At 39.4% G+C, this 25,638-nt stretch overlaps 1 protein-coding gene across 4 annotated transcripts in view; it reads left to right on the forward strand.

Annotated features, from left to right (window-relative positions):
- The window catches only part of LOC103717336 (uncharacterized), a 34,754-nt gene extending 14,841 nt beyond the window's left edge, over nucleotides 1-19,913 (forward strand). For all 4 annotated transcript variants that reach the window (XM_088714298.2, XM_008805669.6, XM_008805668.6 and 1 more), the window contains exons 8-30: nucleotides 2,781-2,878; nucleotides 3,222-3,407; nucleotides 3,595-3,775; nucleotides 3,861-4,055; nucleotides 4,125-4,168; nucleotides 4,339-4,395; nucleotides 4,533-4,629; nucleotides 4,742-4,914; nucleotides 4,996-5,209; nucleotides 5,521-5,646; nucleotides 5,738-5,827; nucleotides 8,188-8,304; nucleotides 8,389-8,469; nucleotides 8,544-8,651; nucleotides 11,213-11,382; nucleotides 11,540-11,618; nucleotides 11,716-11,790; nucleotides 14,542-14,639; nucleotides 14,725-14,832; nucleotides 14,972-15,029; nucleotides 15,155-15,364; nucleotides 15,452-19,292; nucleotides 19,395-19,913. In XM_088714298.2, the coding sequence (XP_088570424.2) occupies nucleotides 2,781-2,878; nucleotides 3,222-3,407; nucleotides 3,595-3,775; nucleotides 3,861-4,055; nucleotides 4,125-4,168; nucleotides 4,339-4,395; nucleotides 4,533-4,629; nucleotides 4,742-4,914; nucleotides 4,996-5,209; nucleotides 5,521-5,646; nucleotides 5,738-5,827; nucleotides 8,188-8,304; nucleotides 8,389-8,469; nucleotides 8,544-8,651; nucleotides 11,213-11,382; nucleotides 11,540-11,618; nucleotides 11,716-11,790; nucleotides 14,542-14,639; nucleotides 14,725-14,832; nucleotides 14,972-15,029; nucleotides 15,155-15,364; nucleotides 15,452-19,292; nucleotides 19,395-19,396 (6,408 nt within the window). In that variant the 3' untranslated portion in view covers nucleotides 19,397-19,913. The remainder of the gene's footprint in view (nucleotides 1-2,780; nucleotides 2,879-3,221; nucleotides 3,408-3,594; nucleotides 3,776-3,860; nucleotides 4,056-4,124; nucleotides 4,169-4,338; nucleotides 4,396-4,532; nucleotides 4,630-4,741; nucleotides 4,915-4,995; nucleotides 5,210-5,520; nucleotides 5,647-5,737; nucleotides 5,828-8,187; nucleotides 8,305-8,388; nucleotides 8,470-8,543; nucleotides 8,652-11,212; nucleotides 11,383-11,539; nucleotides 11,619-11,715; nucleotides 11,791-14,541; nucleotides 14,640-14,724; nucleotides 14,833-14,971; nucleotides 15,030-15,154; nucleotides 15,365-15,451; nucleotides 19,293-19,394) is intronic.
- The last annotated feature ends 5,725 nt before the right edge of the window (nucleotides 19,914-25,638 follow it).

Raw genomic sequence — 25,638 nt, forward strand, 5'->3', positions numbered from 1 at the left:
GATTTGGTGGCTAGAAGCATCATTTCCAGTGCCAGTTGGTGGTCAGTATTAAAAGAGTAGCACAAGCTTGGAACATGGTTTAAAATTTTGGAACATTTAATGTTGTGTAAAATATGAAGATTTCTGTAGAACCAGTTTGATAGGATATGTGGAAAGAAGATATTACCCTATTTGGGCCTGATTTTGTTTCACATTTCTGTTTTGTCTTTTCCCTTGAAATTCTAAAGCTGAACCCATTTCTTAAGATTTTTTTTTTCTTTTTTTTCTTTTATAGTTTTAAGCATTCTCAGAGTAGGAGAAACCTAGATCAGGTGGATCAGAACTTAAAATTTGTAGCTTGAAGCAAATAATGCAGTGTCGGGTTAATCTTACCTTGAGCAAACCAACCAAACCGAGGGTATCATTTTACTTTGGTTGTCATTAAACTTTCAATGAGTGTTAGAATGATCAATCTTGAACTTCCAAAGATTACTGCTGAGAGGTCTATGCTTCCTTTTAGATCTCCTTGGTCCATTTGATGTTCCTTTATTGGTCTAGGACTTGCTATAAGTTTTAGAAAATCATCTAGCTGTAGATTTTTGAAACTATGTAATGCTTCAGTGAACAAAGGAGCTGACAGTAGCCATTATTATGACAAGCCAATTGTTCTAGTGGATAATTTTTAGTAATTTGTTTATCTCTTACATATATGGTGCTGCTGAAATAGCCCTTTATCTGATTTTTTTCTTGGTTTTCCTTATGTAAGACCATACTAGAGTCATGTATAAATGGTTTGGGAAAGTTGTTCTCCAAAATTTGTATCTTTTCCACGGTTACTTTTTTGGAATGAAATTCTTGCCAAAGTCGATCATTCCAAAGCAAGTAGAAAGGTTACACAGAATTAACAGAGTTTACAGGAGCTATTTCGGGCACTGTTTAGAACTTTTCTTTTGACTGCCTGCCTATCACAGTTTACTGGTTATTGCGAGAAACATGCCTTCTAAGGTTGGTATTTTCATACTTTTGACCTCAATCAAATACTAAAACAAAGCATATTTTAAATACATGCTCATCACATTGGTCGATAAGAATCATCTAAATTTTTGATGACATTTATGAGTCTTCACAAATAAAAATTTGCAAGACTTGTACCAATTCACACTAGTTGGACGTCTACTGATAAAAGTCATTTCTTAGAAGCCATTATTCCGGAATGTGCTTATGGGAGGTGCCTGATAAGTTTGATATATGACTTCTTCTAAATTGAACAATTGGGAATTCTGTATGATAGATTTTATCAGTATGTATGAAGATTGGTTTAGTCATCTTCATGTTAGGTATTGTTTCTAAGTTTTGCAATGTATTCTCTTTGTCCTTTCTTCCTTGTTTGAGCCGTTTGCTTTCTATGTGCTCTATGTGGTTATGAACCTACATTCATAGATATGTACATTTAACTAGCACAAACTCCTCGTAAGCAGTTTGAGCCAGTGGTTTGGTAGTTGCCTAGGAAAGTTGATGCTTACACTTCCTTTAACAAATGCAACATAGATGCAAAATACATGCATAAACATAGACATATGCAAGAAAGGCAGATGAGTGCCTGCTTTTTTGTTTCTTAAGTCTAGATCTTTTTCTAATATTTTTAAAAAACAAGAAATGTCACTTTTTGAATGTATAAACAGTATATTTCACATTTATGAATGATAACATGGAACCCTTTACTGACTAGTGACTATGATTACTTAATACATGTTATAATCATTATAACAACTTACATTTGCAGACTGATGTAGAAAATGGCTTCCTCCTATGCAATTTCAAAAATCTTGATAATTATATGTACAGATTGCTACATATCATTATATACCATTTGTTAGACTATAATATAGATTGCAAATGACTCTAGTTACCCTTATAGATATTGGCGATTATGTGCTTATTAGCAACATGGTTTAAGTATGTTTTATGATATAGCATAACATATGAATACATAATATTAATATATGATCATGCTTTCAATGCAGTCCACAATTTGTTCCCTCCATATTTTCTGCAACTCTAAAGTTTCATTATTTAACTTTGATCAATTCATCTCTAGGAAACGTTTCATTTTTGCACCATTAAGAATTTAAGATAGTACAGAATTATTTGATATCTTATGGTTTCTTTTCATTGCTTATTTTGTATTGAAATTTACATCCATTAGCCTATCCTATCTCTTGAATGTGCACTAATGTTAAAGTAATTTTTGTGGTACAATATTGATGTGCACTGTAAAAAAGATCAAGTGAGAACTGAATTAGTTAATAATATTTGGACATGATATGCCTTATGGCTACTGATATGGTATTCAATATAAGGACCAAATATATATCTTTGTTCATATTTTCTTGATTTGTTTTCTCTTCGTTGTCTCATCTCCTTAATTGTCCTTGTAACCTCCTCCGCGTCCTCCCTCACCCCCCTCTGCTTCTATAAACTTTTTTCTTGTTCAACATTGTTCTTGCCCTGCCTATTGAAGAAGTGGAAAGGAAATGTGAACCTTTTCTAAAAAAATTGCTGCGATGGGAAACCATTATATTGTATCATGAACCCTTTTTTCTTCTGGATCAGTAAGTACTAATGTGGTGGTGCCCCCTGATTATATATCTTCCTGTTGTTTGAGATCCATCTGGCAAGTCTTCATAAAATATGATGTTTGTTTATAATTCTCTAGATGCAGATCTGTTATGTGTTGTACATTAGTTATTTTCCTTTCTTTTGTATTGTAAAATATCCTTCTAATCTATTTTCTTAATCAGGAAAATGTGAGTTCCTCAGAAGATCTCTCTGCCAAGACAAAAAGTGTTATTGAATTGAAAAAGCTTCAACTTCTGCAGCTTCAACGTCGTTTACGCAGGTGCCTAAGCTCTTTATTTGATACATATTTTGAATAAAGCTCTCTGTAATACTTAGCAAGGGCGTAATGCAAGGTTTGCTGTATCCATTTAGTACCGTACTGTACCGGGCATACTGTACTGGTATGCAGTCTCATACCATACCGACACTCGGTAAGTCTTGTTGTCTCATACTGTACCGCATACCGATACTGTAATAGGATGGTAGTGGTACAAGGTCTGGTATCGAGATGGTGAACCTTGGCATAATGTCTTATCAATTTAATTGCTCCAACCTTTTCTTTGGTATGCACTTTCTGTTTTTCAAATTATCTTTCTTGACACTTTTATTTTTCCACTGGGCAGTGATTTTCTGAATGATTTTTTCAAACCAATCACATCTGACATGGACCGTTTGAAATCAATCAAGAAACATAGACATGGAAGGAGAATGAAGCAACTTGAAAAATTTGAACAGAAAATGAAGGAAGAGAGGCAAAAGCGAATTCGTGAAAGACAGAAAGAATTCTTTGGTGAAATAGAAATCCATAAGTGGGTATTATCATGCAATTATCTCACAACAGTCAACTTTTTTCCTTTTAACTGAAGCATCTTCAATACCTATAATAGTCTCATTGTAAAACTTTTTGGAGTTTGTATTATGCTTTAGTTATTGTTTCAGCTGTTCACGTAGCATGCCAGCACTATTGATGTCAGACCTTGCGCACTGAATTTACAGAGAGAAACTAGAGGACTGTTTCAAGGTCAAGAGAGAGCGCTGGAAGGGTTTCAACAGATATGTGAAAGAGTTCCATAAAAGGAAGGAACGAATACATCGAGAGAAGATTGACAGGATCCAGCGTGAGAAGATTAATCTACTAAAGAACAATGACGTGGAGGGATACTTGAGAATGGTTCAGGTTGGTACCAATATTCTATTTGTAGTTACTTTGCTTCATTTGTAACTCATATTCTTTTTGTATTCATCCATGTGTTTCTGTATAGGATGCAAAATCAGATCGCGTTAAACAGCTCCTCAAAGAGACAGAGAAGTATCTTCAGAAGCTGGGTTCAAAGTTACAAGATGCTAAGGTGATGTCAAGGCGGTTTGAGATGGAAATGGATGATAGCCGAGCAGTTAATTTTGTTGAGAAGAATGATTTTTCAGATGACGATGAAGATGAATGCGACCAGGCTCAGGTAAGTTGTTTTTGTGTACTTTATAGGATGGTTTATATCTCCATCTAACTTTGGCTCCCCGTGCTGCAGCATTATCTGGAAAGCAATGAAAAATACTATAAGTTGGCTCACAGGTACTCATAATGTCTGATTTAAATTTTCTATTTCTTGCTTATTTAGAGGTTACATATCCATGATTGCTGGCTGTTGATTTTTTTCATAAGATTTCTGGTAAAATTCTAGTGATATTCACTAACCATTTGTTTTCAAATATTATAATATGATGAATATTATGTATTTTCAGTGTAAAAGAGATAATAAATGAGCAGCCAATCTCTCTTCGGGGTGGAAAATTGCGGGAGTAAGTGATACTTAGATTCAGTTTTACTATCATTTACTTTCAGTTGCTTTCGTAGTAACTTTTATCTTTGATTATGGGTCATAGTGTAGCATTCTATGAAAACTTCAACTAATGTGATTTTTGCCATTCGGTTATAGGTATCAGATGAATGGTTTGCGTTGGTTGGTCTCCTTGTACAATAACCACTTGAATGGGATTCTAGCAGATGAAATGGGACTAGGAAAAACTGTTCAAGTATGGCTTAGTGCGATATTATGTCTGTTTGTTTGATTCTTTCTGTGAGTTTCATTTGTTATCTTCGTGTCCTGAACATGCAAGAAGAAACTGACAAGCCTCTTATTAACAGGTCATTTCTCTGATATGTTATCTTATGGAAACAAAAAATGATAGGGGCCCATTTCTTGTTGTAGTACCATCATCTGTACTTCCTGGATGGGAATCTGAAATCAGCTTCTGGGCACCTGGTGTAAACAAAATTGCATATGCTGGTCCTCCTGAAGAGAGGCGTAGATTATTCAAGTAATGGCACATTGTTGTGAAGAATATTGTTTTGCCATTTTTTATGGGGAGAGGAATCTTGACTGTCTCTTTCTTCTGCAGAGAAATGATCATTCATCAGAAATTCAATGTTCTTCTAACAACTTATGAATACCTGATGAACAAGCATGATAGACCAAAGTTAAGCAAAATTCATTGGCATTATATAATAATTGACGAAGGCCATCGCATTAAGAATGCATCCTGTAAGCTCAATGCAGACTTGAAGCATTACCAGAGCTCTCACCGCTTGCTCTTGACTGGAACACCTCTACAGGTTGTCTTGTACTCATCTTTGGATCTGTCCCCTTGTTATGCTATTTACTTATATTATTTTCATTTTGAATTTTATCCCAGCAAGACTGGTTGTTTCATCAATGTTCTTTTCCTTTTATTAGTTGCATTTAGTGTCCTATTTATTAAGTCCTTAAGCATTGTTTGATGTCATCTCTAAGTGTTTGCTGTTCTATGCTGATATATCTTTTTTCCTTAATCTTTACCGAAACAATTTGCTGTACACTCAAGTTTTGTTTATAATCTGATAGTAAATTTCCTTTTGCTGATAGCACCTGCCAATTTTTTATGTAGAACAATCTTGAGGAGCTTTGGGCACTTCTCAATTTCTTGTTACCTAATATTTTCAACTCATCAGAGGATTTCTCACAATGGTTTAATAAACCATTTGAGGGTAGCGGTGATAACAATCCTGATGAAGTAAGTTTTTTTTTTAATTTTAAATTTATGATATTAAATTATGATGGTATTTTCATTTTTTATTAACATAAATACTGTCACACATATGCAGGCTTTACTTTCTGAGGAGGAGAATCTTTTGATTATAAACCGCCTTCACCAAGTTCTTCGACCTTTTGTACTTCGAAGGCTGAAACATAAGGTCTGCAATTGCATTGTGTATGTTTATGTCAAGATTATACCTTTAGGTTTATATCAAGATTATACCTTTTCTTTTTAAGTAACTCTGAACTTGTGAAACACAAGGTCTGCTTTGTGTCAGAGTAATGCTCATATTATGCTAATTTTCTGCAGGGACTCATCCCTTTTCATGATTAATGTCATTCTTTTAAAATGTTGATGCTTTAAATGCATATTACATCTATCTAGAAAATATATTTGACATTGGATTTTCTTCTGGTCACCACTGTATACTATGCATGCAACTTCATACAAATTCTCCACAATTTTGTAACTGACTTCTTGCTTCTGAATTTATGGATATACTCTGTACTGCCATTGCCAAGCTACATGTCATCACAAATTCTCTTTTATGGCATTGTTTTCATTTGTTTTGGACATAAAACTTTCATCTTTTCTGGAGGATGACTGATGGTAACTTGTAACATCTAGCAAAACCCACCAGCAGTTGCTAGTTTCCTGTCATCTTGTGAAACATATACCATAACTGTACAGTTACCATCCAGCCTTTTCCCAACTATTTGGGGTCAGCATCTGGGAGGAAATTTAACTTTTGAAAATTGAGGTGGAACTCTAAGTTAGGGCATTTTTCTTAATAATGTCATGAACTTAAAGCTGGCTTGTCAAACTGCTATTATGTGCTCAACCTTTTGTTGTCAGTGAAAGTTAATATACTGCAGAAGACTAGGCAATACGAGGCGGAAATTCCAAGGTCAGTTGGAGAGAGATGCTAAGTGACTGCATGGCTTGTGGAAGATGAAGGATCTTGTATCAGTCTGTGAGATTATTTCCATCTTGAAGCATCTAGGGGCATCAGCTGCAAATCCAACAGCTGAAGATTAAACTGTGACAAAACATTCTGTTGACAAAGATCTAGCAGATGGAGAGTTGAAAGTTGTGGATCACTCATTTGGACAATCTATGCTAACAAATGCATCATCCGAGGAGACAGAGATTAAAGGCTTGTTGGTCGAGGGAAAACAGTGGTCAAGGTTTATCTGACATTATGATGTTAAAACACCAGATCAAATATCTGCAAAAAGAAAGTCCATCACAAGGTGTAACCACTAGAAAGGTGTTATGCTTATCCTTGACAATTTTCAAGACCCTATTTTTATTTACCTTCATTAAGAAATCTGAGTATCCGTGACAATTGATTGAGATGAACAAGACTGAGCCACCGCCATATACTGGAGGGCATATTGGATGATGACCTGTTTGACAGGGTACATGTCTGTACCATGTCGTTCCAAGGTGTACTGAAAACAAGGAGAGGGAGAAAAGGAGAAAGGTAGAGAGTGAGAGAGAGAGAGAGGGAGGGAGAGAGCAGGAGGGAGAGAGCAAGGGGGAGGGCTTAGGGTTAAACCCTTCCTAACCCTAGCAAAACGCGCGCGCGAGAGAGAGAGAGGAGGGTCGAGGAAAACCTTTACCCTAATGCTTCGAGCACCTTGGGGGGTTGGAGGGGGGGGGGAGGCGATAAACATGTAGAGGTTTTAATCTATGGTCGGCCTTTGTTTCGAGCCAACAGGGTGAACCATCATGGTTCCCCCGGTAGTTTGGTTTGTTGGTTCGGTGTGGTATGACCAACCATGGTCTTATCTGACAGATATGACTTCATCGTCCAATTATGGAGTTGTTATTGTGGGATAGATATGTAGACATTATATATATATATATCATGGATGAGATCTTCATGGTGGTGGCATCAAGGCAGATAAATATCAAAGTATGTTTAGATTTTTTTTTATAGCTAATTTGTTGTTTTATTGAGTTGTATGGGTCTATTTTAAATCTTCTTGGAGTCAATTGTGTAATTTATATTTTCTTGTCATAATTGTATTGACATTTAGGGCTTTTTTAAGTCGGTTTTTGGATCCTAATTTCTGAAAGACTGTTGGGCAGTCCTACTTTAGACAATTTGTCATAGGGTAACTTAGAAAATTTTGGGGAAATTGCAACTGAGTTTTAAAGTTATTTCGATGCATTTTTATCTGATATTTCATCAAAGGTTTTAAATCTTGGTGGGACATCCCGGAGGATATGCCGGGAACGGGTATTGTCTCGTGTTGGATGGGGCTGTGGAACCATTGTCCCAGCATCCTAATCAGCATGTTCTGGGACTTCCCCTATTCCAAAACCATGGTAGCCCTATCCTATGGGATTTAAAACCTTGAATTGAATGGTTTGTATAGACTTCTGGCTATTATTTTTCTGATTTTCAGCTAGTCTGTACATGTAATAGTCTCCAATTTTTTTTTATTGTAAATAAATCTTGATTTCTTGTGCTAATTTCTGCTTTTTTGGACATTTCTCTTTGCTTAGGTTGAGAATGAGTTGCCTGAGAAAATTGAAAGGCTAATAAGATGCGAAGCTTCTGCTTATCAAAAACTTTTAATGAAAAGAGTGGAGGAGAATCTTGGTTCAATTGGAAATTCAAAGGTGCTTTCATTAACCCTCTTCTTTGTGTGCCATGCTTGTGTTTTTGCCATTACTTCACAGAATCTTTCTATGATCTTCAATCAGGGTCGTTCCGTACATAATACTGTGATGGAATTGCGCAATATATGCAATCACCCATACCTCAGTCAACTTCATGCTGAAGAGGCAAGTTTCAGCTATTAAATATCTAGTAAATTTGCTTGACTTGTTTCCCTATTATTTTTTTTCCGTGTTTGCAGGTTGATACTTTTTTACCTAAACATTATTTGCCTTCTCTTGTGAGACTTTGTGGAAAGCTTGAAATGTTGGACCGCTTGCTACCCAAGCTCAGGACAACTGATCATCGGGTAGGTGAAACTTCACAATGTTTTTCCTTATGTAAATGGAACTTGTCTACACAAATTATATTTGTTTAAATGTGGCATTTACTTTTGACCTTTTTGTTCATGTGTATAGTTATGCTGATATTAAATATAATAAATGCTACAATAGTAGTAATACGAGATAGGTAGATAGGTAGATAAATAGGTCTATAATATTATAATTACTGCTAGCTGTAATAACAAATCATAAGTGTCAAGGAATATTTGTATAACTTCTAATAGGAATCTATTTAAGCAACTGATGACCATTTAAGGGATATTTGTTATATTTATGCACTAAAGTAAGAAGAGAGGTTAGGCTTTTCGGCTGTGCAAGTCTCACTCTGTTCTCTTTGCCTTCCTATCTCCTGTTCTCTCCTCTAGTTGTTTCTTCTTCTACCTATTGTTACTTCCATTTCATACTCATTCCATCATTTAAATGCCTGGTGCCACATCTTGGGACAACATTAACATTGTTAATGGCCTTGAGCCATGCCAAATCTAGTTATAGGTTCTTTTTACTTTCATTCTAGGCCATTTAAGTTTTTTCTTTTTCTAAAGATTTTTATGTCCTTATTCATTAGCTTTCTTTTGAGTGTTTTGATTAGTCTGTTCATTTTAGCTACCAGTTTGGCTTTATTTTAACTTGAATTTTGTTTGGTTTAGTTAACTTCCTGATTGAAAAAGAAAATCTCGTACATTTTTAATTAGAAGTTCCGTGTTTGCCAACTCTTCATTCTTCTTTATCTGGCTTTTATTTCTTTTGAGATTTTCAATTCGCCATATTTTTTGGATTTTGGAGGGTGTTGTTTGAGTTTTCTATTTTTCTTTCTCATCAATCAGCTAATAACTCTTATCAAGTTTTGATGGATCAGACTTGGCATTTAACCTCCTCGTTTTTTTTCCGCTCAATTAGAAAACATTGAAGTCCCTTTACTTGTTTTTGATTTGCTAACAGGTTGATACTTGGTCTTTTTTTAATATAATTCTTGTTTGAGCTATCCTATTTTGTTTCACACTTATAAATTTATTGTTTACTTCCTTTTGGTAATTGCATTTTACTTGTATGAGATTTAATACCTTAAGGAAGCTCCATTCATTGGATTTTACTTATATGGGTTTCAATACCCTCAATAAGTTCGATTCACAGCATTTATTCATGGCTTTTCTTTTGCCTCTCTTTATTTTGTCATAGGATGCCTATGGGCCCCACAATTTGCTCTAGGCATCCACCTTTGCTTTTCTGAATCACTCTTGACCATCTTTTGGTTCTTTCGAGATCTGTAAATACGATTCACCCTTTTGGGCTGGCAAAATATTCCTATAATTGATATCCATGCTCTATTTACCTTGCTTGTCATCTTGTCAGTCTTTCGGCTCGGATGGTTCCTCTCATTGCCTTTCAGATTCCAATTTGAACTCTTCAGCTCACTATCATTACTATGGTTCTTTTCTACATTGGTGGATTTCCCGTTTGATACCATTGCTAGTCTACGTTTCAATGTTATGGATGCCACGATTTCAGAGGGTCAGTTTGGCCACACAGAATTTTCCTTTGAGCTTCCTTTAGAGTCCAGGTCACATGGTTATGATATATTTAGATTTCAATGATTCGTTGCTGCAGAATACCAACGGAGCTTTGCTAGTTCCTCATGATACTTTCTCAATCATCACATGAACATGCCTTAGCACCTCCCGCATTGCTTCTTTCTTTCTTTTTCTTTTTGCTTTTTTTTGTTGGTAAAGCTTGTGACTCCTCATTTGTGGTCATGCATCTTGAGCAACATATTGATTTGTCTTATGAACCCAACATCATATCAACTTTATATTCAGCTAAGTACATACCATTTCCATCATGCAACCACTTGCACTTTTGCTTTCTGGTCAATTGCTTTATCATAAGCTTTGTCCTCAGCCCTGGAATGAGAAAATCTGGTTCCGCACCAACATTGTGTTTACTTGTAATTTTTTATTCTTTTTTTTTTTGGAGGGGGTGGGAAAGGGGGTTGGCGTACCCTATTTCACTTAGTGTGCTGTTTACTGAGTTGCTCTTACTTTCCTCTCGCAAGTATTTAGCGGGCCCTTTGTCACAACACCTATGTTTTATATATGAACCCTACAAAATCACTTTTTTTGTAGGATGAGTCAGATTGAACTCATATGTTTGGCAATTATATGCTTCTAGTTCTTTCTAGTAGACTAAATTTATTACATCATAATTATAATATAACCTGAACTCTGATGTATTAGATTTCATAACCATCATAGGTTATTCCCTTGAACACTTTACTTTTTTTCATTGTGCATGAATATTTTTATTGCTAGTTGTAGGCATGTGGATCTGTGTAGCCGTTGTTGTATTTTAAAACCTTCTATTGATGCTTGCAAAATTTATGAACTTTATGGGTCCCTGAGTAGCACTATGGTGGTCATGCTTTTAACTAGTTCAACCTGAAATTCGCTATACATTTTAATGCAACTGTTGTTGTCTTGAAAGAATTATGGTGATACTACATTCTGTATGATTTAGACTGACATTGCTGCAGGTTCTACTTTTCTCCACAATGACGAGATTGCTTGATGTTATGGAGGAATATCTGGCTTGGAAACGTTATAAGTACCTTCGTCTGGATGGACACACTTCAGGACATGAACGTGGAGCTCTCATCGAGGAATTCAATCGTCCTGACTCAGAATTTTTTATATTTCTGCTAAGGTTCCTGTGTACTTAATAATGGATAGGGGATCTGCCAGCTTTCTCTCTTTTTGTTCATTAGGGATTAATAGCAAAAATTATTGGCTAATTTCTCTTCGGTTGTTATAGCTGAATAAACAAGACCTGAAATAGTTTACTTATTTCCCACGTCTGGTAGTATTCGAGCTGGAGGCGTAGGAGTAAATCTTCAAGCAGCTGATACTGTCATCATATTTGACACTGATTGGAATCCTCAGGCAATTTATAATACCTTATTCTGTCTAACAAGTTTCTGTATGTTTGTTGACTTTTTCATCTGTCTTGATGCCTACTTTCTGCTTGGTGTATATATAGGTTGACCTCCAAGCACAGGCAAGGGCCCATAGGATTGGCCAAAAGAAGGATGTACTTGTTCTACGGTTAGAGACGGTTAGTATTATGCTCTTTAATGAAACTTCTCAAGCATTTGTGTTCACTCCTCTTCGACTCATTCTTTAGCTCTTTTGTGCTGGATGACATTATGTTACCATAAGCAAATAAATGCAAATTGATAATCATGAATTTCTCATATATTGATAGCTTATAAGAACCCTTGTTGTTGGTATTGTTTTGAAGTGGCTTATGAGTGGTATGATTAACTTTCTGCTAGTGTTGACACCTGTTGCAGGTCCAGATAATTTTTTTTCCTCCAAAACTTGATTATCTTGACATTCCCAAAATATATGGTTAAAGGATAAATGAGTTTTGATTTGTCAGGTGGAAGTGAGGGATCTATTTAAACCATTATTAGCGGTTGAATGGTAATGGATATGACGACTGCATCTGAGTAGATCTGAGCATATGTTGGGTTGGGGCTGGTTCGGGCTGGTCCATATATCAACTTCAAGGCAACATATGCTGCCTTGAGCCAGGTCCCACTTGGGCCTAATTTTTGCATTATGAACCTGGTCCAACGTTATATTCTTAGTCCACAGCCCAACCTAACCGAGCCTAACTGACCAAATGTTACCCAAACTCCCTATCCCTGAAGCAACGCCATTGAGAGGGGATTTAATATATGGATGGCGGAAGCAGGAGAAGATCCGGCCTGTAGGTAAAGAGGGTACAAGAGGAGACTAATAATTGGTAGTCAATCTGCAACTGGGTGGGACCTGGACCTGACCTGGTTACGTTTTGGGTCATGATTTTGGATCCAGTCTCAACTGATTGTCTAATCAGATCGAGTTGGGCCAGGCACATGGGAAGAATTTTATACCCTACAAGCCATTCATGCCAGGCCAAGGTCAAGCATGTCCCAGACCCAACCCAAAATGTTCATATTTGGGTTGGGATGGGTCTGCAATTAGCAATCCATTTACAGGTAAAAGTATAATAATTGAGTATCAAATACAAAATTACGAAAAGTAGTTTTCTAATAAACCTAGAGGGTTGCCAACTGAACATGAGTTTTCATTCAAATAAAACTTATTAAATATGATACAAGAAAATAAACATTCTTAAGTACAAGTGCATGAACTATGACTTTAAAGAATAAATAATTGATAAACTTGAGAAATTGCAACAAAGCATCTACAGAAACAAATAATGAATGACTAGACCTAGGTGAGAGGAGATTTGAGGAGCTGGGATTGCCGGGGTGAAAGGAGAGGGAGAGGAGGTTAGTGAGGTGCTTGCTGCTCCAGCAAAGCGAGGGAGCAAGGGAGAGGTGTGTATTAGCTGATAGGGTGGATGATGGCTGAGGGACTCTCCATTTCATCCCTAATCTCTCTTTTGGCTGGGTCTGAATGTTGATTTGACCTCTATATCTACGCCCTGCTCTTACAGGCCAGAAGTTCCTATCCAAGCCTGCCTATTTACGGGCCAGGTGGGCAGGCCACTTCTGCACAGGTCAACATTTGAGCTTGCTAAGACTACATGTAGAGCTGGGATTTCCACCTCTCATATGTAGGAATCTTTTCTTTCAATGCCTAGACTTTCTTCATTTAGTTGGTTGCATTTGGTTTGGGTTCCTGACCTTATTCATGCTCACTCTTTCTCACATATGCATATATTCCATTTTAGTCTGTCCCTGTAATCAGGGAGATTGCACTTAATTTCAAGGTTACTGTGATAAGTTGCAAGGTCAAACAATCTCTAAAGCTGTGTCCTTTAACAAATTCTTGATGTATCCATTTATTTAACCTTTATTGTAAATATATTCCTCTTGTTTCCGTCTAGCATACTGTCATGTGAAAGCTCTTATATAGTCAATTATGTTAGTAGCATTAGGTTCATTTTACTTAATTCTTCTGTAGCGCTAAGTCATCCAAAATTGCTACTAAGTTATTCAAGTTGTTTTTGTTGTCATGATAGAATATTATGACCGCGTAAACATCTTCCTCAAAAATGAAAATAGTTTGATAATTTTGATTATTAGATATGGCTGTTCATATAAAAAAGTTATGCAAGAACAGACATGAAATTCTTATTTACTTATATGCTGTGGTTTCTATGGCTAGCTTGTTAATCATTGTAATTCTATTTTCATAGATTAAAAAGAATGGTCGTCTCCTTGGAGACATTCGATAAAATTGGAATGCATACATTAAAAAGCTGGTCATGTTGGTTGGTGGGAGCCAGCATGTATCATGCCAGTGCCTAATTGGTGCCTAGCAGGTTGCATGCCAGCATGTCAGTTTTTAGCATGCTACCTTGTGCAGCAGGGCACTCTATGTGCCATAACTGTGCCAGACTAGCACTGCACAGGCATGTGCTATTTCAATCTTTTCTATTTCTGACATGCAGCCATCGTACACTTCCTTACCATTTCTTTATTGCTTATTATTATTTTTATAAACAATACACAGATTTTTTCCCTGTCTATCCATATTCATATGATATTCTGTTATATATCTTGAATTACTGAGCATTACATTTGTCTAAAGAATTTATTGTCTTCAGTCCCTGCATATAGGTTCTAGCATATCACTGCCTTTTGCGAGTATTGTAAAATATACTTGGTGATATTAGTGGCCTACCACTATGCTTTTCTAATTCTTTTGGCTCAAATTCTCTTCCAGCTCATTATTGTAATTTTAGTTCTAAAGAGTTCAATTGTACAAATGATTTCAGTATGCTGATTGTTATGTAATTCAGAAGTTTGTGTTTCCTGATATATTTCTTATGTTTACTATGATAAAGGTTCGCACTGTAGAAGAACAAGTTAGAGCTGCAGCTGAGCACAAACTAGGTGTTGCTAATCAGAGTATAACTGCAGGCTTTTTTGACAATAACACAAGGTATTTGTGTTAAAAGTCCATGACTTTTAAGAGTCAGAACGAACAGTTTTTGATATTCTGATAACTTTGGTTTGGTAAATTACAGTGCTGAAGATCGAAGGGAATATTTGGAGTCCCTCCTTAGGGAGTGCAAGAAAGAAGAGGCAGCTCCTGTTTTAGATGATGATGCTCTCAATGATCTCCTAGCCCGCAGGTAACATTTTATATATATCACATACTACTCTATTACCCTTTTAAGATGAGGAAATCTATTATAGCTGCTAAATTTGAAGGTAAATAAGCCTTTATTCTGTTCTGTTACAATTTAACATGTATGTTGATCTTGTTTGCAGTGAATCTGAGATTGATGTTTTTGAATCTGTTGATAAACAAAGGCATGAAGAAGAGATGGTCTGCCATTCCTTGCTAATTCATGCACATTTAGTATCTGTTTTTATTTGTTGGCAACACACTTAAAATCTAACGTACATATGCTTTTATGCTTAGTGATGTGGTTACTTCTCAAATGCCTGCAGGCAGCATGGCAGAGATTGGTGCAGGGAAGTTCAACAGAAGGGCTGGAGCCGTTACCGCTGCCTTCTCGTCTTGTTACAGATGAGGACCTGAAGCCTTTTTACAAAGCTATGATGATATATGAATCCTCAAATGTCAATGTAAAAAGAAAAGGTGAATATCTTGGGGGCCCTGACACACAGCAATATGGAAGGGGTAAACGGGCTCGTGAGGTTGGTGTGCACAATCCACATACAACTCAGAGCAAGTTGTCTATAGTTACACATTTTCAATGATATTCTTTTTTAATTTTCCCATAGGTCCGCTCTTATGAAGATCAGTGGACAGAAGAAGAATTCGAAAAACTTTGTCAGGTTGATTCCCCAGATTCACCCCAACCTACAGAACTACCAAAAGATCCGAGTGCGACAAAAGATTCAAGTGGCCCTAAAGTGAGTGCCTTGGAGGTGCAGTCATCTTCATCGAAAAATCCCTCGGCTACATCCAAAGAGTCATTGCAGCCATGTAAGGAGCCACCACCTCCAGCAAAACGGGGAAGGGGTAGACCAAAGAGATCAGCTACAGATGTCACACCATTTCCAGCTGCTTTGCCATCAAATATTATCAGCGCACAGGAAATGGGAACTCAGAGAGAAAATCTTGCTGTTTCCTCAACAGTTGCTGTACTAGATCCTGTTTCTACAAAGGAAACTACTGGGCATACACAGCATGAGGTTGGTGTAGGAACTACTGCCTTTCTGACATCACCTGGCCCTGCCGTGTCAGTTCAAGCTAAGGGTCGGAAGACTCAGAGTGGACAAACACCTCGAGGGCATGGCAGAAAACAGAAGTCCATGTCTTCTGCTGCTGGTGCTCAAGCTAATACAGTTACTGGACCTCTAAAGGGTATCGAAGCAGCAAATAATAAATCTGCAATTTCTGCATTTGCCCAAGAGAGTCCAAGTTTTGATAAAAGTTCAGGAATTGCGAATGCTCCTCCTACAGGCTACCAGGTTAACCCAATTTCAAGATTGCAGAAAGTTGTTGACACTGCCTCTGGCAGAGCCTCCAGTTCAGCACAAGTACCAGAGAAATTTAAGAACGCTTTACCTGCTGTGGACATGAGAGTAGGAAGAGGAATGCCGGCTTCTGAGACTAAACCATCTTCTATTGGAATGAAATTGACAGCAAGTGCGGATGGTATGAGCTTCATGCAGTCAAATATGCATGATAATGTGAAAGGTGTTGTGGGGCAAGCTGGTCCAGGTCAAATGTCTGGGCCATTTGCATCTGCTATGCCTGTGTTTGCACAAGATTTGAAAGAAGAGAGAAATCATATGGGGACAGATGTGGTATCTACTGATAAGCAGAAACCAGCTGAAATACAAGATGAATCTTCTCTTCGAAGTACCCAGAAAATAACATCTGGTTCTAATGTCATGTCAACTGAGAAGCAGAGCCCAACTGAGAAACAAGATGATTCTTCTCTTGTGAGCACCCAGAAAGCAATGGCTAGTGTTGATGTTAAATCTAGTGGGAAGCAGAAACCAATTGAAATAACAAGTCCTGATGTTAAATCCAGTGAGAAGCACAAATTAGTTGAAAAGTCACATGTTGCTTCCCTTCAAAACGTCCTTATAGTAGAACCTCATAGTGATGCCCTGGCTAGTCCTGTGAGTGGTGCAAGTAGTGACAAAGCCACCTCCAGTGATCAGCTACAGTGCCTGACGCCTGTTGAAGTCATCAAACACCAGGAACATGTAAACCTTGACATAGGGCCAGCTATGATGTCTGAGAGCATGAAGCATGGAAAAATACTGGTTGCTGTCCCTTTAGGTCAAATGCAATGCTCTCCTGTCCCTAATGTAACCCAAAGAGTAGCTGAGACCAAGGCTTCAGTTACAAGGAAAAAGGCCACTTCTCGCGAACCAAGAAATAGAAGCAATTCAGCAACAGCAGCTTGTGAACGCCGTGCTCGACTTGCAGGATTGAAGCAGGCAGAAGGGTCAAAGAAGGTGGAGAGTAAGGGAAAATCTGTAAAGGCAGTCATTGTGAGAGAGAAACAGGAGACTGACAACATTAAAGCATGTACATTTGTCACTGTTTCTGGTTTGGAAGAGAAATTGCCAGAGATTCAGGTCCCTGTTACTCCTTCAACCCAGATGGAAATTTCATCTGAAAAGTCAGAACTATCCAAACAATTTAACAGGCACTCTGATATATGTGCAATTGAAGAAAGATCTGCCAGTGTGAGTGGGACAACTCTTGCAACTGCCAAATCAGAAATCAAATTGGTCCAAGATAATGTGCTTGGTACTGATGTTGATCTTATTAAATCACCAACCCCTGGTGTAAACGAAATTTTGCCATTAAACACTATCAGATCATCTTCAACGAACACAGAAGCAGGGAATGTTACAGGTAAAACTTCTTTTACACAGACAGAGGTACCTGAATCATCCACAGGAGATAAAAACAGTGCCTTATTACATGATCCTGTGGAATCTACATTAAAGAACAATGCAGATATAGAACTTGAGTCGTGCAAGGCTGGAACTGCTGTAGACCCGGGGGAGTCTGTGATTCTGACTTCAGAACCAAAGACTCTTGCAATAGGCAAAACAGTTAATCAACTAGCAAACCTACCCAGTGAGACTGCCATGCAGCAGCTGTGCACAAGAAATGCATCTCAATCGTGCCAAGTAGATGGTGGACCTGAGGTTCTCAAAACTAATGCTAAAGAAACTTCCTTGTTGGAAAGTGAACATGTGATCTCCACAGAAATGTGCTCTGTGCATCCAAGTAGCTGTGTCATCCCACCTGGTGTTGAATTTGCAGAGGAGAAAGATGTGGAGGTTGGCGAAACTCCATCTGATTTCATTTCTGTGAAGCTTGGTGAATATCCATCTAACCTCAGTTCTGGAGTTGCCAAAGAGAAGGAAAAAATTGTGGAGGTTGGTGAAGTCCCTCGTGTCCGTCCTCAAGTTGTGCAAGTCATCGCAGATGCAAGGCAAAGTGACAATGATAATCACCTTTCGCAGACTAGTACAGAAATGAACTGTTCTGTACGTCCTGGTTCTGAAGTTAATGCTTGTCTTTTGAAGGATGAGCTTATGGTTGATGTGGAAAAAACATCACTCGATCAATCTTGTTCGGAAAGTCCGAAGACACAGGCTGGCGATGGACCTTCACTGCCTGTGATAGCAGTTGCAGTTAAGGGCGAAGAACTGTCTCCAGTAGTGGCTGAAACAGACACTGGAAGCAAGCCAACATGTACACCGAAAGAAATCTTAACAGGGTCTATTGCAAATGATGTCTGCCCGGAAATCATTTGTGCTACTGCTGCAATAAATGATAACTTTAGCCATAGTGAGTCAATAATGAAAGAAGACTCTTTCTCTGCCTCGGTTGCAAGTAATGTTGCCAGCAATGATGAGCAAGCATCTGAAGCTAGGATTACTGCTGAATTTCCAATTGGCGAGCCAACCGAGTGTGATCCTTCTGCAAGTATTCCAGTTGATCAATCCATGACAGAAATGAAACCAGATAGCTCTGCCAGCAAGTATAGTTCTCCAGGTGAAACTGTTCCTGTGGCTGAAATTAACAATCATCCCATATGGAATTGTCATTCATCAGCAACTGCTCTACCAGAGACTAGCATATGCAGGGCAACTGAATGTGCACCGGACAAGCAAGAAACCAAGTGGGGTGTTAGTGAAGTGGCTGTAACGGGATCTGTTGCTACATATAAAAAATCAGAGCAAATTCAGAATGCTAATGACATTGCAGAATGCACTGCGGTAAAATTGTCAGATGTTCCTGTGTCAGGACAGACCCATCAACTGGATCAGCAAGTAGACTTGCCTGCTCATATTATTCAAACAGATAGTTCTTGTGAAACTTCCACTGCTAAAGAGACAGTAGATTGTTGTACTGGGTTAAATTGTGATAATGTTTCAAATTTGCCTGGTCGAACATTGGAGAGAGATGGTGAGCCTACCAACAAGAGTTGTAGTGATGATCTAACGCCTGAGGGTCCGAGTAAAGAGATCTCTGGTCACCGAGATGTGGACCCTGACGGTAAAGATAGTGGTCCGGCAGAAATGAATTGTTCTGAAGACCAAGCTGCTCCTGGTGCAGCCCCCACAGAAATCCATAATTGTGAGTAGAACCCTGATTCCTTTTGATACTATAATGTGAGATTTTACCTTCTAAAATTATATCATTTCTTGATGTGTTCATCATCTTATGCTTTGCAAACAGGAAAAGAAGCCATATGTGGACAAAGCAGCAGAGCTTAATGCAGAATATGAGCAAGAAATGGAGAACTTAGATGAAGAAAATGAGAAGTATGCAGAGCTATTCTCTTCCCTTTAATCCCATCTCTTTTGCTAGAGTAAGCACATTTCTACACGTTTCCTAAGGAAAAAAAGAATAAAAAGAGGAGTCTGAAAAGGAAGAAGAGTGGGGAGCAGAGGATTTTGATGCTGGAATGGTCTTAGCAAGAATAGTTCTATTTTTTTTTTCACCTGTAAACTTTGATGAATTTTGTTGCTTGGACACAAGGGCTTTGTCCCTGTAAAATAGTTGGTTACCTTACAGTAAGCAAATGTGGAAGCTATTCTAAGTTGTTAGCCCTTCACTTGGATGGTATTGGCGATAGTATTCCACTTGTTACATGGCTTGTCAGCTTTTTGCCAACCTATCCTGTAGCAATACTCTGCATTACAAGTTCAACTTGTTCCCAGCTGTTCTCCTTTGGGGACATACAGTGTTGCCCTAGCCTATTCTATCAGTGCTTTTGTGTTGTTCACTGTATCTTATTCAATATTGATACTGTATCTGGAATGTTGCAACCACTCGCATAAGATGAATTGGGAACTTCGATTGTATATCTAGTTATATTGGCCTTTTGGGGTTTCAATTTTTAAGTTAATCAACTTATGTTCATATCTATCTTTGTGAATTGGCATCAATGCAAAATTCTTCGACTGGTGGACCAGCTTTGCTTACTATATGGCTTGACACCACCTTGCACATATTAAAATTTGAGACCAAGGTAAGCTAGGTAATGATCATCCCTGTCAAATTCTGATTTTAGTATGTCAGGACTACTGGAGGACATGATACATGCTAACACTGATTGCCCAGCTAACGTTTAACTGGCTATCTGCAGTCTTCTTGTTCTACAATGCTATTCAATTCTTGTTGTCGACCCATCTATGCTGCTTGTTGTCTTGTTACATATTTTAATTCCTTTTGCTTTATCATATGTTATTAGATTTCTCCGGTCATGAAGAGTTAAATTTTGTGCAGTTTTTTTTAGGACCTCACCCAAAAAGACTAACGGTAAGGTTTTTTTTTTTTTTTCTTCTTCTCCTTAGTCTTGTATAAATACCTAAGATCTTCTTGACGATTAATCGTTGTGGGACTAAACACATACATGCATGGTTCTCACATATTCCTGTTCAAGTCCTTATGTCCTCATCAGGTTAAGAATTTTAATCTATTCAAATTTAATTATAAGCACTACGATCGGCTTGTGGTCAATCTCTATGAACTCATGTTGCAGTGTTTTCTAGTCCACATAGGCTATGGGCCGAGTTTGCTTTTGATATTATTTGTCACAATACATAATCTTACCTAAAAAGACTAGCTGAACTTTTTTTTTTTGGCTCTTTAGTTTTGTATAAATACTCAAGATTTCTTCGGCGAATAACTAATGTAAAACTAAATATATGCCGCATAGGCCCTCGCACCACCCAACTCCACCTCCACACAAAAACAAAGAAAAAAAAAAGAAAAAAAAGAAAAAAAAAAGAGAGGAGTATTTGTTTTACTTCGGCCATCTCCACCGGAAATGTTTGTTACTATTTGGATTTCCCATACGTCATGTCATTGTTTAGTTGATACCAAACGGATGTTGAGTTGTAGATAATATGTCTTCCCATTTCAAGGAGCCTTCTGATTGAAATCTAGTTCCAATTGCTTGATATTATGTTCAGATCTAGAAACTGATTGCTTTCAGATAGATGGCTGGGTAGAGGCCAGGAGTAGTGTGATTTTTTTTTTTGAATATGTGCCTTTACTAGGATGCGTGTTTGGGCTATTAGTTTTCTCTAGAGATCAAAGACATTTCTTATCATATTTTGACTATATCTCATCATATTTCTTCTATATGTCTGCCGATAAATCTACCAGGCTGCATTTTACGCCCTAGCGATCTCATAAGAACTGGTCTTGTGGTATAATGTTGGAAACCTCGTCCACAGAGCTAGTTAAGATCAACTCTCTCTGTGTGTGTGTTCTTCAATCCATTATAACAAAAGCACAACCCTTGTTCATAAGAACTATGACTTTTTTTATTTATTCAGGAAAAGAAAAATGATGTAGGAGGTCGACGTTCCATCTACAGTTGGGAAATAGAAACAAGTTTACCTGAGAACGGCTGGGGCTGATCCATGTCACGCCCCGGATCCGGATCCGTGACACGGCCGTGCTATTGCCGACTATCGCCCACAGTAGCACGCAGCCTCATACAGGGGTAACAGGTAGCCAAAAAAGGATTCATCCTTATATATATATTAAAAGTTTGCAGTACAACCTTCAAGTTTGAAACCAAAAATACAGAACTTTTATGCTATTCAAATGTACAGAAGTATATAAGCTTCTCCAAAAATACGAAGCTTTGTAACAAAATAAAAATATATCTGATGGCGATCACTGGTGAGGATCTGAAAGAAAACGAAACATAAACAGATGTGAGCTACACGGCTCAGTAAGTAATCCTGCATAATCCTACCGGATCAACCAGTAGACTAAACATGTAAATCAGGGTTTTGAGAAGCTGACATGCATGTTTATCTAATAATCATCCTGGCATAATAAGTATGCAATTTAAACAAAGCAGTAGTGCAAATCACAAAATTTTCATATTATATGCATATGAAACCGTGCCCCCCGGCATGCCGTGGTCCTTTTTCTCTCGGATGCTACTGCGAAGTCAGACTCGACCACTGGCGGGGCAGGCTCAGTTACTATTCAGCCACTGGCGGGGCAGGCTCAGTTACTATTCAGCCACTGGCGGGGCAAGCTCAGTTGCTATTCAGCCACTGGCGGGGCAGGCCCAATTCCAATTCAGCCACTGGCGGGGCAGCTCAGTTACTATTCAGCCACTGGCGGGGCAGCTCAGTTACTATTCAGCCACTGGCGGCTCAGTCATTCTCAGTAGCATCTTTGAGCCCATTATAGTGCCTCTGGGCTAGCTAAGACTTTATAAACTTACATGCATGATTAAACTATCAGTATCATCATGTTGCATACATAGCCATAGCTTCTGAGATCATGCAAGTTACTTATGCATTGTAACATATCATGCATGAAACATATATACTTAAAATAAATGCTTAGGAAAACATTAATAACATGACATGATCCATAACAGGATTAGGACAGGTTACTTACATTCTTCACTATTCATGCATACAATTCAAATTGTATAAAGAAAAATACTGGTTCATCTTATAAAACGTAATACAAGATCTACGATAGGATTAAGACAGATTACTTACTTCAATTCGCTTTCCAAATTGCTCAAGTCCAGGTGACAAATCCTTAATCACCTAAAACAACATCATAGGGTTTACATTATTCCCCATTCATTTATTATAACATCTCTTAGTTCATCATACTATGAACTTACTTGCTTGGATCCCATCCAAGGATTCAGCCCAAGTCCAATTTGAAGCCTTTGGGGTTCGATTTAAAACCAGATTGGGTCCACATGGGTTGATTGGGTTTTTTTTAATTAAAGGATTGGGCCTCGTTTATAATTGGGTCCAACCTTTTCTAGCCAATTTGGCCTTCTGCCAATTTAATTGGGCCTGGTCTGGGCCTGTTTTAGGGCTAATTGGGCCTGCTGGGGTCAACCTGTTATGAACATGGTTCGGACCCAGCTGAATTGAGTTTAATTGGGTTCACATTTAGCCCAATTGCTTACTTTGGGTTCATTCAGGCTTGGTCGGGTTCAGACCCAACATCAATCAGGTTTAGTCGACCCGTTTAATTCGATTGGGCTTGGATCATTGGGCTCACCCAAACCTATTTGCATTTATTTGGGCCTAACGGGTTTCGGATCCAAACTTGGATCCGACCCGCTAGGCAGCCCGTTAAGGGCCTTCTCCCTTTTTTTTTCTTTCTTTCTTTTTTCTTCTTCCGGGGGCTTCCAGAGACTTCGGCCCCCTTCTTCGCCCGTGTCTCTCCATCTTCCCCTTCCTCCGGTCTCTTCGTCTCCCCCGCTTTCCGCCGAGGCCCTTCCCGGCCTCCTCCGCCTCCGGTTCCCTCCTGTTCCGGCCGAAGCCCCTTCCCGGCCGCCTTCCCTCCTTCGCAGTCGACCAGGGAGATGCTGCGCCCCCCGATCCATCGGCCGAAAGGGTTCTCCTCCCTCGGGCAACGACGGCGGGAGGCCGACCCCTTCTTCCCTTCTCCGAAGTGATGCCGGAGAAGAGGGGGAGGGCCGGGAGGCGAGGTCGAGGCCGGACCTCCTCCGGGGGTCTTCACCGGCTCCGACCACGGCGAGGTAAGGCCGTGGTCCGAGGTAAGTTCTCTCTTTTTTTTTTTTGTGTGTGTGTGTGCCGTGCCGCCACCTCTTCGCCGACGGAGAGGCGGGGGCTCGGCTGAGGCTGGCGGCCTCGGGGCCGCGTCTGTCGCCGGTACGACCAAACCCGGCGGCCCCTTGGCTGCCCCTCTGCCCGAGGGCGGCCCCGGCCGGGGCCGGTCATCCGCAGGCCGAGTCCGGGTGGGCTCGGCCCGGGTGACATTGGGCTCGGGTTCGGGCCGTTCTCAGGCCGGCCCGCGGCCTGTTGGTCCGGCCCGCAGCCCGTGGGTCCGGCCCACGGCCCTCCTCCTGTTTTTTTTTTTTTTTTTTTTTCTCCCGTGCCGGTCTCCTCTTCTCTGTGCCAGTCTCCTCCCCTCTGTTTCATCAGTGAAACAGAGGGGAGAATACCCTACAGAGGGGTACCTCCACTCTGTCCTTGCCTAGAGACCTACTTACAGAGCCTTACCTTGATTCGGTTGACTGGAGTTGGGCAGTATCTCCTTCTCGGCAACTCCCTCCTTCCTCTCCTAGGGCTGCAGGGTCCCTTCCGCCTCCAGCTCCAAGGCTTGGCTCTCTGGTGCAGTAGATCCAGAGGGTTAGAGGTTTAGGGAGGGTACATTCAATTCGGGGTTAGCAAATCTTAGGGGTTTTAAATACAGGGCTTATGACTTGACCCCAAAGGAGAGGTGGCGTTCTCTCCTTCCTCACTGCTCCGGGAGCCACCAGCTGCCCCTCCTCCTCAGGCCAGCTCACAGCTCATTTGCCGAGGGGAAGGAGGTGGCGGGCTCCTGTTTTGCATGCCGGTGGGGGTTTCTCCGTTGGCCATCTGGTGGTCTTGTCTTTTCAGCCCTCAGGCGGGAGATTATGGCCATCTTGGGCCAGCTAACCCCTTCCTGGCCCAATACTATTCAACTGGGCCCTACAGTATTGGGCCCGGTCTGTATTGGCCCCGGACATTACAATCCATGTTCAGAGGGATCACCTGTCTCAATAGTGGAATACAAGATATCCATTGGTCAAGCTGTAAGTTGTAATAAGATGTAACCAATGCTCTCACCATTTGCTCCTACCAAATGGAACTGATGTTGAAGAAGCCTGCCAATACCACAAATAAATAACCCTCCCCGATTACTTTGGCTGAACGTAGTAGGAACTCCAATAGCCATCGAAAGTATGTTTTATCCACAACTCTTTGCACTATAAATTGTTGAAGAGGCAAACCCCAAGACCTCCATGAGATTTTGGCTTACAAATTGTCTCCCAAATGATCAAGTGAAGTACATTTTTATTTGCATCATAACCCCACACAATGAATCTACAAGTAGCCCGCCAGCCACTTAAACAAATCTTGAAGGACACAGCAACATGGGAATTCACAACTATTGGGGATCAGCAAGTGCCTACCTGCAATTAACAAGCATTTCCATTTCCAAATATATGGCTTTGACCTATCATTGTAGTTCTTGTGACTGCCAGTTAGTTAGTTAAACATCATAGTTGATTTCTCTAAATCAAGTGGAGTTGGCAAAGAAAACAAAGGAGTTCAGTTTGTGGAATGGCTAGAGATGGAGAGTACTCAGCATAGTCAAGCTGGTATATTCAAAGAGCTGGACACTGCAATGCCTCTCAACAATGGTGACCCTCCATGTGGATCATTTTATTCTGGGGACTTAGGTCATAAGCCAGAACTCAAAAAAAAAAAAAAGAAAAAAAAAAGCATGAAATGAGATCCTCCTTTGCTGCAGGAGAATTTCTGTTTCACCCTCTTCATTTAGCAATTTAATCTGATAAAACCCGAATAGGCCGGAATAGAAGGCTGTTGAATGGGATCATGTAATCATGTAAAACTCAGTATCTGGGGCAGTTGTTTGGTTGGAATGACTCCATCCTGCACCCAAACAGGGCATTGGA

This window comes from Phoenix dactylifera, chromosome 18 (genome assembly GCF_051530095.1).
Source record: "Phoenix dactylifera cultivar Ajwa chromosome 18, Ajwa_hap1_PhDact_Kaust_v1.1, whole genome shotgun sequence".
NCBI classification, from domain to species: domain Eukaryota; kingdom Viridiplantae; phylum Streptophyta; class Magnoliopsida; order Arecales; family Arecaceae; genus Phoenix; species Phoenix dactylifera.